This window comes from Tasmannia lanceolata, unplaced genomic scaffold (genome assembly GCF_043159265.1).
Source record: "Tasmannia lanceolata isolate RefF3 unplaced genomic scaffold, GAP_Taslan_0.1 ptg000013l, whole genome shotgun sequence".
Taxonomy (NCBI): Eukaryota; Viridiplantae; Streptophyta; class Magnoliopsida; order Canellales; family Winteraceae; genus Tasmannia; species Tasmannia lanceolata.
This window is the reverse complement of record NW_027518690.1, coordinates 26,078,159-26,096,543: the sequence shown is the minus strand read 5'-3', so window position 1 is coordinate 26,096,543 and position 18,385 is coordinate 26,078,159. Positions and strand designations below refer to the sequence as shown.

Sequence of the window (18,385 nt, the reverse complement as noted above, 5' to 3'; positions counted from 1 at the left end):
CACTACACCGACCCAAATGGAGTATACCTTGGAGCTGTATGTCTGGGTATTCAGTGTGGCACTTGAATCCTGGACAACATTGGTCCTGGTCTCTCCATGACGGCTCAGACCATCTTTAGCTGAGAGAGCAGGCCACAAATAATTAAAAGATGTTCCTACAACCAGTAGACACAAAAGGCCAAACACTAATGAATAGAACATACGTATAGTTTCAGATTTATCCAATTGGAGTATCAACTTCGCATCAATTCCAACTCCCAATCCTCACGTTGATGAAAGCAACACAAATAATGCTGCTCTAGCCCATAAAGTGTCATACTTACATCAAAGGAAACAGCCATCATCAAGCATAGGCTATTTACTAACACCACTGACAAAACAAACCAGTCATTGTCCCACAATATTTATTTAACAAATCACGAGTCTAAAGGAGCTATTAATATGATGCCAGTTTCATGGTCTCCATGCTCTTTATCCGATATCTACATAGAGAACTATTTAATGTAGGAATGCTATTTTTATATCTGCACAGGCTTCTCCTCATTCTCCGCTGCAATGAGATGCAGGACGACTCGCTTAATACTTCCCCCATTCTTTACCAGCAGTTTCTTGTTCATCTGCCTGTCAGCGAAGCCCTGCAGCCACATTACCATTTTCACAACAAAATTCCACTGAAAAAGAAGGTTCCTAATAAACGACTAACATTTTTTTGGGTAGCATTAATAAAAGAGGAAAGTGAAGCTACACCGCCGGTGTAGCTAAGTTAGCTACACCGGCGGTGTAGCTTTACTTTCCTCTTAGTAAAATACGGATGATAAACTGAAGGGAACCCTTGCAAAAAACAGCTACAAGGGCACCCCCATTGGTCAATGTCAACAAAAGTGAATTTATGGGGGCACAGAAACAAATAAACAATGCACGAAAATGTGCACTTTAAGGAATAATAAATGCACTTTGGTGAGATCAACCAATGAGGGCGCCCTTGTAGGCTGGATTTTGCAAGGGCACCCTTCATTTTATCATCCCTCATAGTAATAACTTACCATCTCTTGCAGCTCCACGAGAATCGGATCCCATTCAGCGACATCACAGAGATCATCTAACGACTTCTCCATGTCGTACTTGTTCTTCCTCAGAATTTCCTTGTTCAATTCAAGCTGCCTGAATCCCATCTCTTCCAGCTCCTTGAGAAGGGTCTCCTCAATCGTGTTCTCTGTAACTCCAGCAGATGATGATGCTGTCATATCAGCAGTGGGTGGTGGAGGCGCATCCGAGAAATCAATGATTGGATATGACGCCGGAGGGATAGGCTGAGCAACCTCATAAACAGCAGTGGGAGGTGGAGGTGGAGGTGGAGGTAGTTTTGAGAAATCAATGATTGGATACGACACCAGAGAAGATATTTCAGGGATAGGTTGTGCAACCCCATTGACAGTGTTGGGAGGTGGAGGAGGTACTTCTGAGAAATCTATGATTGGATACGACACTGGAGCGGATGTTTCAGGGATAGGCTGTGCAACCCCATCGCCAGCAAGCAAGCCATGAGCCACCTGAAATTCAGGTTTTTGGCTCTTGCTCAGGCCTGCATCAACTAATGGTTTTACAATTTCCGGGGTTGCAATAGAGTGCTTGGATTTGACAAGGTCACTGGGAATAGGCTCAGCATTCACATCTATGATCCCATGCCCTTTCTGACCATTACTTTCAGGGGGCAGGTTCAAGTTCAGCGAACTATGGAAGCTGCCAGGCAAGGAATCATGTTGAGAATTATCCACCTGCATCGAAGAAAAAAAATATCTAATTGAGAAATATAAAAAGAAACGTCCTCACAATAAAATAAGATAACATGCCTCACGTAATGACCTGGATAAGGACCCAAACACGCTGACCAAACCTCTGTCCAGAAGGTGATGCCATCCTCCAGTAAGAAATGTATCGGCCAGGCTGTGAGGGGGCTATAAAATCAACTGCAACGTCTAGTTCCTTATTTACGGGGCAACCACTCCCTGGAATCTGCATAGGTCAAGAAACACTTTTGTTTCACAATCTCAAATAATAGGAAAAAAATCAACGCAGTTACTAGCAAGTTCATTCAGAGCCAAGAAGCAAGTTTCCAGTACATTTATATAACACATTTGGAAATATAAAATGTAGGAACAATTAAGTTGCCCACCTCCAACTCAACTGAACCTCTATTACCAAGTTTGTCTCCACCAATCCACATAAGTTGTGTACAAGAGGGCCATGCAACAGTGCCATTGTTAAACATCCGCCATATCTTAATAAAAGGAGTAGCTGGAGCCATCAAAGTTCCATCTAAAACGGTCACATCTTGAATAAAGCAACTCTCAAGCTTTGCTCTACCTGGCCTATGTCCACAACCTCGAATGCCATGTAACAATGGGCTTTGAAATCGAGGGTGCTGAAATTGAGAGAAGGCAAACACGACCAGATAAATAAAATAGACAAAAATTAGAGAAAATGATGAAAAAGTTCCATACAGGATTGTGGATCCCCTTGAATAATCGTGGTGACCGATAAATTGCACGGTCGATTTTGGTATAGTCTGCTTCGTTTCCCATCTCTGAGAAGCATATGTTGCATAAATCATAGTTTTCTTTACTGCAAGAGAAGGTTAGCAGATATCATAAGCAATCAACATTTCTCCCAACAGAATTCACAACAATAAATGAACAAAAACAATACTATTCTTACACTTTAGACTTGAAGCGAGGCCCCATAATCGGATACATTCCACAACCATCACAGTGGACACCCTTATGAAAAGTTCGAAACATGCTGTCATAATAATTACTATGGCTCCTTTTATATGGATGACCATGATAGAAGCCACCAGGAGGCACAGCATCAGCAAGATCTGCTCCCATCTGGCCATTGACAGGACAATTACTCTGAGGACAAACTACCAAGTCCGACCCAGAGGTAACTACGCCTTGCTTATTCTTCTCACCATCCAAAACATCTGAACTACCATAAAATGACGGTGTGAATGGCTTGTGTGGTTCTGGCACTTGGGAAGGACAATGATCCATAAGATTATCAACACGTTCATCTCTGGAAAAATCCATATTGAGATCGAGAGAAGCAGCGGCAGGGGGATGTGATGACCCCACATCTTTGGTCATGCTACTACCACCATTCTCCTTTAGCTTGTTTCCAGTAGATTGATCAACAAAATTCGCATTTGCTAACACCTTTGAATTGATAACTTGGTCACCTAAAGATTCTTGGCCTGCAGTGACATTAAGTTCCATGGCATGGCGAGACACACTGCTAGGTGTCCTTGAAGACACCCCATCTCCCTTAGAAGGTGGACTTGGGCGAGGCTGTCCCAAGATTGAGAAATATTCCATGAGCTCACCGAGTGCTGGTGTTGAGGCAGTTTTTGACATCAAATCATGAGAGAGCTTCAAAAGTGTGATCTGTAATGGCTCTGGTAATGACTTCAAGGCTTCTTCAACACTAGCACTGATCCGAGGCAGTGGGGTCCGGATTTTTGGTGATCTGACAGGAGTTGAAGTGCCACTTTGTGAACCTGTGTCGAATGTCCCAACTCTATTAGTGTTCATCACCACATTTATTCTCAATGGATTAAGACGCTGAATCACAGCAGCATCATGGAGATCATCATAATCAACAAGTGATACAACATCATTGTCTTCATCAGTATATGTAAGAGCAAAATCAGTGTCTGGGCTCAAGTTGAAAAGAATAATAATCTTCTCTCTCAGTCCACTGATGTCGATATCCATGGCATTTCCATGGACATAGGCATTAAAGCGTCTTAGTGTGTCTCCATATTTAACCTGAAGAACAGCAGAAAGAATGGTTGATGAGTGCAAAAGAAATATGCAAAACAGATAACCGAATGCAAATAAACAAACAGCGAGCACAAGAATCCACATTCATGTAGCCATTAACAAGAATTGAAGAATTAAAGGTCCAGACGAGAAAAGTTGCTTAAGTTTACACCTGGTTATGGCACGGCACAAACTTCATAACAGACAATCACTGTAGAATATGAGGTAAACATTTTTTTTTTCATTGCAGAATATCAGGTAAACATAAGGGATCATGTTCCAAATGAAGATCAAGAACTGTGTAATGATCATTCATGGCTAGTATTTCACCAAGGAATTGTATCATGTGCAACTATTCATAAGTGAATTGAGGTGTTGAACCTCACCGGTTGTTTTCCCTAGTTTTTCCTCATGTTTATAGATGCAGCCAAATCTATGGCTTTATGCCACAAGCATAGACAGCTGTTAATTTGTGCACTCATGACTGAGCGTATTAAACCCAGAAGGCAATATGTTTGAAATTACAAATTGAAGAGGCAGAATTTTGAAATAAGGAATTCAACAAGCAAAGGATGTATAGTTCCAGACATGGTTTTGAAAATCGGAATCGAATCATTAATCGTAAGAGGGTTCGAATCGTATCAAATCGAAAATCGTAAGATTTTTTCAGATTTATATATATAAATGAGAAAAATATATTAAAATATATATATATATATATATATATATATATATATATATATATATATATATATATAGAGGAAACTGTTGGTGAGCTTAACCAAACTTATGGTGAGCTAGCTTGCCCAATCACATGGGTCCCACATTTTGGGGACAAATCTGCCCCATTTTTGTCCTCCTCAAATGGAGGGGTTAGGATGATCCTATGGAGCTGATTTTTGGTACACCCCCTATCTATGATAAGGCCTTGCAAATGAATGGTTTGGATCACTCCCCAAAATGTGGGACCCATTGTGAGCTTGAGCGTTGGAACCTTATGGTGAGCTTGAGCTCTCAAACCAATGAGGCCCATGTTGTTAGGATGATCCAAAGCATTCACTAGAAAGGGCCTTACATAGATAGGGTGTGTACAAAAAATCAGCTCCATAGGATCATCCTAACCCATCCATTTGTGGAGGTCAAAATGGACAGACCACAAATCTGCCCATTTTTGCCCTCCACTTTTGGAGGGGTTAGGATGATTCAATGGAGCTGATTTTTGGTACACACCCTATCTATGATAGGGCCTTGCAAATGAATGGTTTGGATCCTCACAGAAATTGTGGGACCCATGTGAATGGTGCACTCAAGCGCACCATTTGGTTCCAACGCTCAAGCGCACGAACATATTCCTCTATATATATATATATATATATATATATATATAGGTCAAAAATAGGAATCAAATGAGTAATTATCTTTTCTTCATTCAAAACCATTACATTAAATATAAAATTCTATGATTAGTAATCCAAAGCACAAACTATAATCATCATACTATAAATAACTAAATAAAACACAAACTATATTCATCATACAATAAATCATCATATAATTTATCACAATTGTAAACAAAGCACATACTCAAATCCATAATCATCATCAAATAATTAATCATCGTACAATTAAGCGTGAGTAGTAAACAAAGTACATTGAAATGATTTCCATATTGAAATCACAAAAACAACTCTCAAAATCCAAAAGAAACAGGCCTAAATCATTGAAAATCACAATTAGTTCTCAAAATCCAAAACAAGAATCATTGAAAAGGGACCACCACAGAAAAATAAGTGAACAAAAAAATTGTAAAAATTGCACTAAGAACAGTAAAAAATGTTTGAATCGCAAATATTAAAGAATTGATTCTTCCTTCCAACTTGAATCATACTTTTACAATTAAAATCGTAAATCATACGATTTTAACAACAATGGTTCTCAGACAGCATTAGTGAGGAAAACTTAGTGTTGAAGTAAAAAATAGATTCATTTTTGGGCCCCCTAGTCCTTTTAACAGGGGTTTTACCCGTCCAAAAACTCCATCTTACCACAAAAGAGACAGAATAGATGACTCCAAGATAAAATGTATTTAAGACTAGTCCCACAATTCATCCTAGAACCATGAGTGCAGGACCCTTCGATCAAGCAAAAATACATAGAGATCCTTCTAACAAGAAATTGGAGAAAGAATGATAATATTTGAAAACAGAATTTTTTACAATTCTTTTAAAATTGTCTTGATGTTAGAATGTGTATAGAAGTGGTTTAAAGTTAGAATGTGTATCGGAAAGATCTAGGTTGTATTGCATGGATTCTTCACCCCCAATGCTGAATCCGTATCGGCATGTTTCGACACACGTTTCGGACATGGATTCACGAGGGAACATAAATCTTGCTTTTTTCGGACAAATCCAATCCATTGTTCTCTTTTATAATGTGAATCTTGTATATTTTTCCTTAAACGTGTTTTCTTCTTAACTGCTTTTTTTTTATATAAAAGCATGTTATGTCCTCTTAATAAAAAAAACCTGACGCCTTGACCCTCCACCCTCGAACATTGACTCCTCTCACCCCTTCTTCGACTCTCTTAATAAAAACCCTAACGACTCGACCCTCTACCCTTCAAATTCACATATATATAATTTTAAAATTTCAATTTCTTACTTTCTAATTTACTTAAAAATTACCAAATCTAATAATCATACTTTTTGGGGTTTGCCAAATCCGACACCTGGAATCCGTGTCAGATCCCCACACGAATCCGAATCCATGCAACACAGGACCTAGGCTCTTCTGATTTAGAAAATAAAGTATTTTTGAACTGAAAGGGGTACATTTATATACGATAAAACACTCTTGATGCAGATCCAAAGGGGAAAATACTAGTTCTTGTAGCTATGATACCAAAAATGATGCATAAGCAATGGGAAAAAGGAACAAGAAGAAAATATCAGATCTTATTGTGATTGAGATAAACACATGGATGCAAATATTAAGGTCGAATGTTTGGAATTCCAGATCTAGGGTGTCTATTATGTAAACAAAGTGAAACTTTATATCGTTGGCACAGATCACATTCTTCCACAAACTTCTTAATATCCTTCTCCGTGCCATGCCAATAAAAAGCCTGAGCAACGTGTTTGTATGTGCGTAGTTCCTTGAGTGAGAAACACTTGGAGATGAATGAAGTTCATCAAGGATCAAGGTCTTTTGGGTGTAGTTGTTTGATAGAACGATCCAACTCTTATGCCGAAGGTCCAATGCATACCATGTGTAGTGTGGGTAATAACTTGGATCATGTTGTAGTCATTGAATCGGTGCTTGCATATCACAGTCTTAGACGCATCCCCTCTATATGTCATCAAGGCCACTATATATCATAATTGACATGGATGCAATATTTGCATTCTCATATGTTTTTGAAAGTGCATCTGCCGCCATATTCTCCTTTACTTTTTTATAAATGATTTCAAAATCATACCACAATAACTTTGAGACCAACATTTATTGTTCCATGGATGAAATTGGCTGCTCGAAAATTGTCTTACATGCTCTTGCGATCAGTTCTAATTCAAAAATGTTGCCCCAATAAATAGGGCCTCCATTTTATCACTTTTTTTTTGGTTGGCTCTCCATTTTATCACTGCGTTAATAATAGTCATCATTTACATATCATAGACTGACATGGTTTGATGTTGACGACATAAAGCCTTGCGGGTTATGCTAACGATTTTTCCTCTTGTGTCAATGCTCCTATTTCGATTCTGAATGCATCATATTCCACGACAAACAATGTGTTGAAGTCAGGTAAGGCTAGGACAGTTGTGGATGAGATTGCTTTCTTTAATTTGATAAAGTCCCGTCAGTGACCGGATTCCATTTGAAAGCATCTTTGTGCAATAGTGTTTTCAAGGCTGCTCTAATTTGTCCATAGTCTTAGATGAACTTACAATAACAGCCCGTCAGCCCAAGGAAACATTGTTGCGGGCGTCATTGCCCCTAGATGTTTGTTGTTGTTAGCCATTCTACCATTGGTATGTCTGCTTCATGGATACGAATCTGATGATACCCCGATCGTAAATCCAATTTCAAAAAATATTAGGCCTCGCCAACCTCGTGCAACTCATCAATTATTGGAATAAGGTACTTATCCCTTGCAGTTATCCGATTCAACACTTGTAAATCGACATGCATCTTCTAAGACCCATCTTTTTGGTGAGCTAGTAGGACTGGCAAGGAGAAAGAATGACACTTCATCTTTTTTTGTGAACTTGTAGGACTACATTCATATTATCACCTATACGATGGAAGCTTTCCATTCTCCATATCCATCATGTTGGATCGTCACCTCCTCAAAGTGAAAATTTAACTTTTATGTAAGAAAATTTTGTATTCGATCTCCAATCAAACCATATTCGTGATTGTCCCGATTACTTAATCGATGACCTTGATAATTGATTACCCTAGCATTAATGGATCCGGATGCTATCACAAAATCGTTTTGTATTTTTCAGTACTGTAAAGTAACGGGCCAGCCATCGACAAGCTATGTTGGGTAAACCTTCCATACTCTGTGTGTTGGGCTGCCGAAGCATACATATCTTCCTTAAGCTCTCCGATCCGAGGATTTGTAGCACTGAGCTAGCTTACTAATTACGGATCAGCAACACTGTCGTCTCCAATCTTTTGATTGGGAGACAAGGACGACATAGCTATAACAGATTAATGTTTGTTCTGGGACATAGAGTAGGCATGCAGAAGAACCTCACTCTAATACCAAACTGTGGAGCATGTCTCTTTAAAATGAAACAAGGAGATGAATAGAAAAAGAGCAGAATAAGAAATTGGATAATTCAAGGAAACCCAAACATCCAAACTTATATTGATAATTCTTTGTGTCCTTGTCTTACAATGAACCCCCTTATTTATACTAATCCTAAGCTAATTAGCTCCTTAATAACCATATAATGACTCCATGAATGAAGCAATTACAGCATATAATTAGTCCCTAAATTAAGCAATTACAACAATACTTTTATTTTGGAAACTCATAAAATATGAAATTCAGTTAGTTTGAGAAGGTACTTTTTTTGCATATATTATGGTTTTCAGTAGAGAAAAGAACAATTTCCACAAAAAAAAGGAATCAGCTGTTTATTCTTCCAGAGAAATTTTGCCTAACATAATTTACAAATAAAAAAAGATGACAGAAAGATATAAGAATGATAACATCAAATCCCTAAAGGCCCGTTTGGATACCTCAGATTTTGTATTTGGATTTGGAATTGAGTTTTCAGTACAGTACAAAATGAATAGATCTGCCAGCTCATTTTGAGGGAGATAGAGAGGGAAGGGGGTAATTCCTGCTGTAGGGGAGAGGTTGAGGAGCCAAGAGGGTGAAGAAAACTGCCAGATCTGTGGATTTCCAATTTCTTATTTCCACAGCTTATTTGGAAATCTGATTTTCACTGTCAGTCGCTGAATTGGAAATTCAAGGATTTGATCGGGATACAAATGTCAACGCAAAAAGGGCTGCAAATGTGAGAATTCCAAATCAAAATCTTCTCGGCATCCAAACGGGCCTAATGTTCTCTAACGAATTCAATATGGAATAGATATCGAGACTCTCTCTCTCTTTCTCCATACACACACACACAGAGAGAGAGAGAGAGAGGAGAGAGAGAGAGAGATCTCAAGCTGGCCATAAACACATCACTCCCTTTTTATATTCAAATCATAATCAACGTTTTGCCTTACAATTCAACCATATATCTAGCAAAGGACAAACCAAATACGAAGAACAGAACTGCAAAACGATCGATATTCTTTAATCACATACAATAAAAGCATACGAACGAACAGGAAGAAGAAAACTAATTGACAACGAAGATGCCAAGAAAACTGACCTTGATTACGAGATCGAATTCCATTTCGGACATCCTGAAATAGAACGTAGAAGGATGAAGCGAGCTGCGAGCGAGCTTCAAATATTCGTCTTTATGGAGGTGGAAACCCTAACCCTAACCCTAACCCTAACCCTAAAAGTAAGTAGAGAAGCGAGAAAGAAGAGACAAAGCGTTTGGAAGAGATGAGTTTAGAAAGGTTCAAATCTCTGAGCGAGTGATTTGGCGAAATTGAAGACGATGATATGAGAGATAGAGATCGCGTAGCCGTAAGCCGCGGTATTAGAGAGTTTTGGTCTTACGGGCGTCGCAACCGCATTTATAACTCCAACCTCTCCGCGGTTCCTTCGAGTCTAAGAAAGAGGAGCGAAAAAATATCTAAGCTGAAATTACGAAATGACCCTGGTTCTTTTGTTCGGATTCGTTTACCCACTCCTCGGTGTGCAAATAGGAAAATTTCAGCTGAAATTTTGTAGAGGAATAAAAAATTAATATTTTATCGAGAATTTTGCAGAAAATTCTACCGAAATTTGGTAAATTTCGGCAATTTGGGTTTCAGAAGGTTTACACCGGAATCAGAAATTTCGGATTTCAGCTGAAATTTAAAACCTTGGTTACGAGTTCGATTGACATGAATATACAACCCATTTGGTTATTTTTCGACTGTTTAAGAAAAGGGAAACTGATTGAGCTAAGTTGTTGAGGTTGAGACCTAGGTCAATGCATGTATGTTTTGTTGAAAACCAAGATCATGTCAGCAAATGCAACCTAAGTCTAAAGGTGGGTCGGGCTCAACCCGAACCCGACGGGTTCAACCCGTTTTTGGCTCGTGCTGGGGTTGGGAAAAGTTGACCCGATTTAATTTTGGGCTGGGTTAGGGTTGAGACCTTGTCAACCCAAACCCAACCCAAACCCGACGTCCATCCTCTAATTTTATCATGATTTTCTTTGGGTTATGTTTTTTTCTTGTGTTTTCCTGTTTGGCCCTAAGTGAACCCGACCCAACCCGACCCGACCCAACCCAATTTCAGGTTAGATGGGTTGGGTTAGTGTTGAGAGATTTAGAGGCGGGTTGGGTTAGGGTTCACCATCCTCGACTCAAGGTTCGGGTTGGATCGGATTAGGGTTGAGGGAATGCTATCTCTGGTTGGGCTAGGATTGGCCTCAATCCTACCCGACCCGAGTTGCTCCTACGTAGGTCTGGTCGGGTTGAGGTCTTGCTTAGGCCATTCCAATTGTAGTAAAAAAAAAATCTTGAGTTAAACTTTTAGGCCATGTCCAAGAATTTTCTTTTCTTGATAAATAAGTGTCTCCAAGTGGTTAGAGAGGGGTAGGGCTTTGGGAGAAGGAGCCGAGAAGTGGCTAAAAATCAGGCAAAAAGTTGATCCCATTTTGAGTAGAGTTTTTGTTTCATGATTTTTTTCCACTTCTCATCACCCGGAGACACTAGTTTCCTGTTTTTTAGCCACTTCAACCTTATCTCCCCTTGGAGACACCAATTTATCAAGAAAAAAAAATCATGGTAGACAAACGTGCTAAAAGTTTGTGGTGGAATTGATATGCGCGGTGGAAGCTAGATTGAACAAAAGACAATATTTATTTCAATTCCACCAACCAAACTAAGATCCTAGCTTCATCTTGGTGATGAACTGGAAATACAAGAGCATAGAAAAACTTACAAATTTACTCTCCTCACTCGTCAATCGTTGCTTGATCTATTCCCCGCTAGTTGTGCTCGACATTTCTCAAACCCAAGCTCCTATGAAAGTCGAAGTAATGGCTTCTAATCCACACAGAGATGGAGGAAGAAGAAGAGAACTCTTGGGTTCCAAACCCAACTTGAAATCGTTGGGATTCTTGTTCTTCCAAAGAACTAGACTAGAACTTGAAGTAGATTTAGAACTAGACGGAAACTAGAACCAGAAGGAAACTAGAATTAGTATTAGAAAGGAGAGAAAATATGGGACTTCTTCTCCCATCAAGTTTCCAACACAAGCACAATAAGGGTTAAAAACGTTTTTGCTCTTGGTGGGAGTTTCCAAATTCAAAAAGGTTGTGAAGTACAATTCTAACTCTCCTTTCCCTTTTGAATTTCCAAAAATATGAAATCACCAAAAGCCAATATAATTTCACATAATCCCCAATCAATAAGATTAAAGCATTTAATTGAGCATATGTTTAATTAGGGGAGCTAATAAATACGCACCTTTTCATTACTAGGGACACCCGCTCTTCATCCTGACACCGGCTAGGGCAAGCACTTTTTCAAAATAATGAAAATACCCTCTTGTCCTTTATCCCTCATTTGTCCAAATCAAAGCGTCTATTTTTCTCCATCTCTGATCCAAAATCCAGCATCATTTTTCCCTTCCTCTCTGGTCCACAATCCACTCCCATTTGAACCAGTCTCTCTCTCTCTCTCTCTCTCTCTCTCTCTCTCTAGAAAGAAAATAAACAAGGTAGAGAAAGAACGACATTTTATCTGTTTGTAGTTTATTTTGCCGAGGTTTCCTTAGTTCAGTGAAGTGGCAGTTTTGATATGTTTTTCAAATTTTGTGGGATTTGAGCTTCATCTCAGGGAATTGGGGCTGGGAATTGGAGATCCTTGGTGAAAAGAAAGGAACGAGAAGGAGTCGTTTTGTTGGAGTGAAGTTCCTGGTGTTGCATAGTGCTTTTAATGGAGAAAAGGCAGAAACAAGGGCTTTCTGTTTAAGTGAAGTTTTATGATGCTTTCTATTGTTACTAGTTTATAGAGCCGTGTAGACACCCCATTTTGACTAGACCCTAAATCTCAAATCGAATAAAATCCCAAAGGTTATTCCCATTCCCAAGCTTGTCCTTGTCAAATTTCAGGTGAAATGGTTGAAAATTTGAGGAAAGAATGAGCCGAGTTTGTGCCATTATTGAAACTGGTGTGCTGATATCACTACCCTTTGTTCCAGGCAGAAAAGGGGTGATTTATCCGAATGGGGTTGCTCATTAGGAAGAAAAGGGAGTGCAAATATATCTCTTTTCTTTTTTATCCGCCCTCAGCTTTTACCCGAACCACGCCAGTGTAAAAAGAGAGTCATGAATACACTAGCAAGAAGCTATCCAAAGAGGAGAAAGGGGTTGAATATATCATTTTCCTTCCCTGTGAGATTTTCTTCTAAATAAAATGCGTTGGATAGAAAGTTGTAGAGAGAGATAGGAGGGAGGGCAAATTACCAAACTATGGAGGTGCTAAAATTAGCACAAATCCTTTTTTACTATAAAAAGGCCATGAGGGGGATCTCATTTTGGGTGGAAAATAACAGGGAGAGAGGGAGAGAGAGAGAGAGAGAGAGAGAGAGAGAGAGAGGAGAAAAATCCCCAAAATTCGCCGAAACCCTAAACTTTTCTTCATCTTCCTCGGTCAAAATTCCGGCCGGATCCCCGGATCTCCGGGTCAAATAGTCTCACAAATCATTCTCTTTACTTCTTTGCTTATTTCTAGTTTGAAAAAGACACAAGCCCAACTCTATGAACTCTAGCAGAGCTTTCTGAGATTTCCTCAAACCCTAACTTGTTTCTCCTTTTCCGATCCACTCCGGCCGGTCAATTCGCACCTCCGGCCAACCTTTCTTCACCTCTAATACTTTTCCAAACCTTCATTTGTCTTTTGGAATCAAGATTTCCCTCCCAAATCAGCGAGAGCTAGAGAGAAAAAGATTTTCTAAACCCTAACCATTTTGTTCTTTGATTATTCTTCTCCGGCGAATCCGCGGGATTCCGCCACATTTTCCAGTGGGTTAAAGCTCCGGCTAGCACTCTTCATTACTTTCTTGTTTACTTTTCATTTTTTATCTTGATCTATTGGCTAAACTCTTTGTTTTCCTGAACCTAAATCCTTTTTAGAACTTTTGAAACCCTAGCTTGAAGATCCTCAAAGCCTAAGCCTTAGATTTTTCAATTCCTCTTCTAGAAACCCTAAATTCTTGCTTAAATTTTAGATCCGTTCTCATTTTATTTTTAATCCTTAGATAAAGCCTCATTTCAGCTAGACTGGATCTAGAACCCTGATTTGTCTCATAATACCCTGTTTTGTTTAGATCTGTGACTTTATTGTTTCGATCTAGCTATTGTTGAGCTAGCTTTGTAAGATTTGATTGTTTATGAACAAGGAGGAAAAAAAAAGAGTTGCAAAGATTAGTGATCAGGAAGAGAAGAAAGTAAAGAATTATAGTTTTTTTTTTTTTGTGTGTCTTTGACTCTGGCATAAGAAAGTTCTATAAGGAGTGAAGAAAATCAAAAGCATAGGAGACTCTTAGATCTCAGTAACCTGCTGATCGAGGTGAGTTTTTCATTAAATTTACTTAGTTTTGGTACTTAGTTTTGGTTTTTTTGGTTTATATGAGTTGAATAATATTTGGCAGTGCTTTGCATTTTCTAGATTTCACGATTTGTGGATGGTGATTCTCTATCATCTTATGAAATTAGCATCATATGCTCTAAATTGGTAAACGTGAGTAAAATTATGTATTACTGAGATGAGATCTCATCTTAAGCTCTGTTTTAGTTGTTAAAATGTCTTATAAAGAAATGAGTTCTGCAATTCCCGCTATAAGCTGCTAGACTGTTTTTAGAGTTAGGAGTTTGTCCTGTTATGTTGATGCTTTGTGTGTCTTGTTGTGTGAGTGTCCCTAGAGTTAGGAGGCCTCGGGTCGTGGTCGGTTAGACACTTAGTCGAGCCGATGGCTAGACTAGGATGCACTTAGTTAACCCATTGTTTTCCTTAGGACATACAGCCTAGTTACACATAAGATGTAGGGCCTACCTGCATTAGACTAGGTTGATTTGCATTAGTTTAGGGCATATAAGTGTGTCTAAAATACTTAAACATGAGTCGAGTCGTGTCGTGTTGAGTTTAATGAGGTCTAGGCACAGTTAGGCATCATAGTTTAGAATAGGTCACCGAACTACGTTGACTCTGATTCTTCCAGAGGCCGGGATACGTAGAGCAGCCGGGATGAATGGCCATCCTGGTCCGAGTCAAGTATCACATTAGAGTTTAGGGTTTGTTGTGTCGAGTCGTGTGTGGAGTCGAGTTGTGCCGTGTGTTTTTTTGTGTTTTTTTATTTTCCCGTACAGACCTTATACCTTTAGCTGTAGTAGGCATGTGTTTGCACACCAGAACTTAAACACCAATTAGGTATAACACTCATAACCTAACTATTCTTAGGTGGCATTCCTTTCATTTCTTTTGTGTGTGCTTATTATTCATCTCCGAGACATGCATGATTAGAAGACGTCTTCTCGGAGATATATGCTCCCATTTCACATGACTTTCGCCCAAAACTCTTCAAAATCAATAAATAAATGGCAGAAGAGACTAGGTGCTTGCACTTGGGCGGATGAGGTGATCTTCGGACCTTCCAAATTCATAACCAGCCATGAACCTTCTTTTATATCTCTGGTTATCCATTGCAACAGAGCATAGTATGGGATCCTGGGCCTACTTCCTTGGATGGCGACTCTTCTTTGTTTAAGGTAGGTCTCGAATCCGGGCTAGACCCCGAATCGAGAGGTATCTCACCTTTCATTGCCACTCATGCTGTGAGGGGCATTCTTTTCGAGAGTTCCTTGGTAAAGCTCTCATTCACGTGGATGATCTAGAGACTTTCTGGGGGCTCGTCCCCTACCTCTCTCGGATCTGGGTCCACAGGCTGGCGACTCTGCTGGGGTTGTTCTTGAAACATTGCCTAACTCTGTAAAAATGCCATTTTTACTAATTTTGAAGAAATTTAGGCTAAAATCATTTAAAATGAGAACATTTTCCTTTAGAATGCCAGGGGCACCAGATAGGTGCGTAAATAAAACAAGGGTTCACACACTCACTTTCATCCCTTGCATATATTATCTGTTTTGTGGTTACTTTTCTGCTGTGAATGTGCTATCAGATTACTTACTTCGGAGAGATACTATGAGTAGGAGCTGTGAGGGCTATACCCGCCTTCTAGCGCCACCGCACTAGTAGTATACTCAGCACCTGGACACTTCGTGTGTAAAACGGACATAGTTCGTATACTGGAGGGAACTCACGGTATATAAGTAACTATGAAACCGGCCAGGTGAACCTCACAGCTTTACACTTATATATTTATATTGCATTGTCATTTTGTTTGCATATAGGGACGACCATATGTGTTGCTTACACATGTGGAACCTAGAGCTAGGAGCCTTGTCCTATCTATAGAGTAGGGTAGCTCACCTTATGTGGCTACAGCGCAGTCCTAGCACACTCACGAGTCTGTCATGAGTTGAGACTCTCGACTCCACTAAATTAGAATTAGGGCTGGTGCCCCTGGTTAGGATATATATATATATATATATATATATATATATATATATTGATTATTAGATTAGGGCCTACTTTTTAGTGAGGTTTCCTTATCTAATCTAATCAGTTATATCAGTCCGTTTTTCAGATCTAGACCCGACCAGTGGCTTTTACTTGCCCCTCTCATGGTCGTGGCCTATCTTTTGATCTATTCATGAAAAATTTGTCAATATATTTCTTGATTATAAGATTGGGACCTTGTAAGCCCAATGGTTTCCACCTTGGCATTCCCATCTTATTTTGATGATTCCAATACACAAGTGATTTATGATCACTAATGTGTTTGATTGTCTAAGTTGTAGATCACATTGGTGCTAAGACAACATTGCTTGGATTGAGGCCAAGAAGCACTCATTGGACCACTTCATGAAGGCCAAAGACATCAAAATCCAAGACAAATGAAGACTTGAAGAATCCATTGAAGATCAAGTTATATTAGATTGTATTAAGATCCAATCTTAGTTTTAGATTTGAAAGGCATAATTAAGTAAATAAACACACCCTAAAAATATAAGTGATTGTATTTGTGGAGTTCCAAACACCTTGGAACCCTCATAGCAATCCCATCTTGGTGTTAAGTTGGAAGCCCAAAAACATGAAGTGAAAATCTGCTCTTCATAGGCTTCTCGGAATTCCGAGAATTCTCGGAACTCCGAGAAATATTCTCGGAACTCCGAGAAATGGTCCAGTAGACTTTTTTTCATCTTCTGTTTGTATTCCCGGAACTCCGAGATCTTTTCTCGGAACTCCGAGAACACTGTAACGGTCATATTTTGAGCCGTTGGGAATTTTGCTGGAATTACCACATTGCCATTGAACGGTCATATTTTGGTTTTCCTATATATATGGGCATTCTAAACTTCCAAACCATCAATCCTAACACTCTAAAAACCTTCTTGAACATCCATAGACTGAATCAAACTTGTTTATGCCTCTCATCATCTAAAGATTAGGATTTGGATCATAGGCTCAATTTGTACATCTTCTACCATCTTGTAAACCCTTGTGAGGGATTGTTTTTGTTCTTTCTTTCTTTTCAAGAGTTTGTATTGGGCGAGTGTTCGGAGAAGCGTAGCCCACTCTCCGTGGTGAAGATCGCCACCAAGGTTAAAGGCGGTTGGAATTTGTAATCGGCACCAATCTTCGCCGAAGTTAAGAAGATCAAATAGTGAAGCCATCAACGGGTTTGGTTGGTGGAGTGGAGTAGGCCTCACGTTTGGAGGACCGAACCACTTTAAATCTCGGGTGCAATCTCTCTTACTCTTGCTCTTTATTTTGCATTTGCACTTTAGATTTAACTTGCGTACTTGAATTTAATTGTTGATCTCTTAATTTCTAAAATTAGGTTTGAGTTTTCAAAAGAATTAAAACTTGTTATCAACCTAATTTCGCACTTCTCATAAGTTGCCGTACTCGGGACCACCCTTGAATTTCACTTGGTATCAGAGCAAAGGCTCTTAAAAGATTTTCTTTTCTATAAATCTTTGGAAAATTTTTCTTTAAAAATTTCAACAAGGGAAAGATCATAAGATCTTTGGCAACTTTCTAATTGTGAAATGGCGGATAGAAATGGAACCGGACTTCCGGAGGGCCATTCCACAACTAGACCTCCCTTCTTTAATGGGTCCAACTATGGACATTGGAAGACAAGGATGTGCATCTATCTTCTTTCGATAGATGTGGAACTTTGGCATATTGTTGAAAATGGATACATTTTGCCTTCCACCCCATTTGAAGAATGGAATACGGTAGAAAAAAGGCATGCAAATTTAAATTACAAAGCTATAAATTCTTTGTTTTGCGCCTTATCTACGGAGGAGTTTAATCGAGTTGCTCGTTTTGATTCCGCCAAGATTATTTGGGATACACTTGCCGTTACCCATGAGGGAACTTCTCAAGTTAAGGATTCCAAAATAAACTTGTTAAAGAGCAAATATGAAATGTTTAGAATGGATCAAAACGAAAGCATTTCCGAAATGTATACTCGTTTTTCTAAAATTTCTAACGAATTAGCTAATCTTGGTAAATCTTATCCTACTGATGAGCTTGTGAGTAAGTTGCTTAGGTCTCTTCCTCCATATTGGGATCCAAAGGTAACCGCCATACAAGAATCAAAGAATCTCAAGACGCTAACCATGGAGGAGCTTGTAGGATCTCTCATCACCCATGAGATGCTCCTCACTAGCCGGCAAGAGGAGAAGAAGCCGAAAGAGAAAGAGAAAGAGAGTCAATCTCTAGCTCTAAAAGCCTTCAAAGCAAACTCATCATCCTCTAGCGAGGCGGATAGCGATGAAGAAGAAGCTTTA

At 39.2% G+C, this 18,385-nt stretch overlaps 1 protein-coding gene across 2 annotated transcripts; it reads right to left on the bottom strand.

The window, feature by feature from the left end:
• Positions 1–238: 238 nt before the first annotated feature.
• On the bottom strand, positions 239–10,048 carry NBR1 (ubiquitin-associated (UBA)/TS-N domain-containing protein / octicosapeptide/Phox/Bemp1 (PB1) domain-containing protein). Of its 2 annotated transcripts, none has more exons than XM_077394420.1 (7): positions 9,725–10,048; positions 2,716–3,827; positions 2,502–2,622; positions 2,174–2,422; positions 1,864–2,013; positions 1,044–1,775; positions 239–635 (listed from the first exon to the last, which is right to left on the bottom strand). In XM_077394420.1, exons 1-7 carry the CDS (start codon positions 9,755–9,757, stop codon positions 519–521), a joined length of 2,514 nt encoding a protein of 837 aa, XP_077250535.1. In that variant the 5' UTR covers positions 9,758–10,048; the 3' UTR covers positions 239–518. The 2 variants fall into 2 exon arrangements, with proteins under 2 accessions (XP_077250535.1, XP_077250536.1); XM_077394421.1 differs by lacking the exon at positions 9,725–10,048 and adding an exon at positions 9,078–9,096.
• Positions 10,049–18,385: the final 8,337 nt, after the last annotated feature.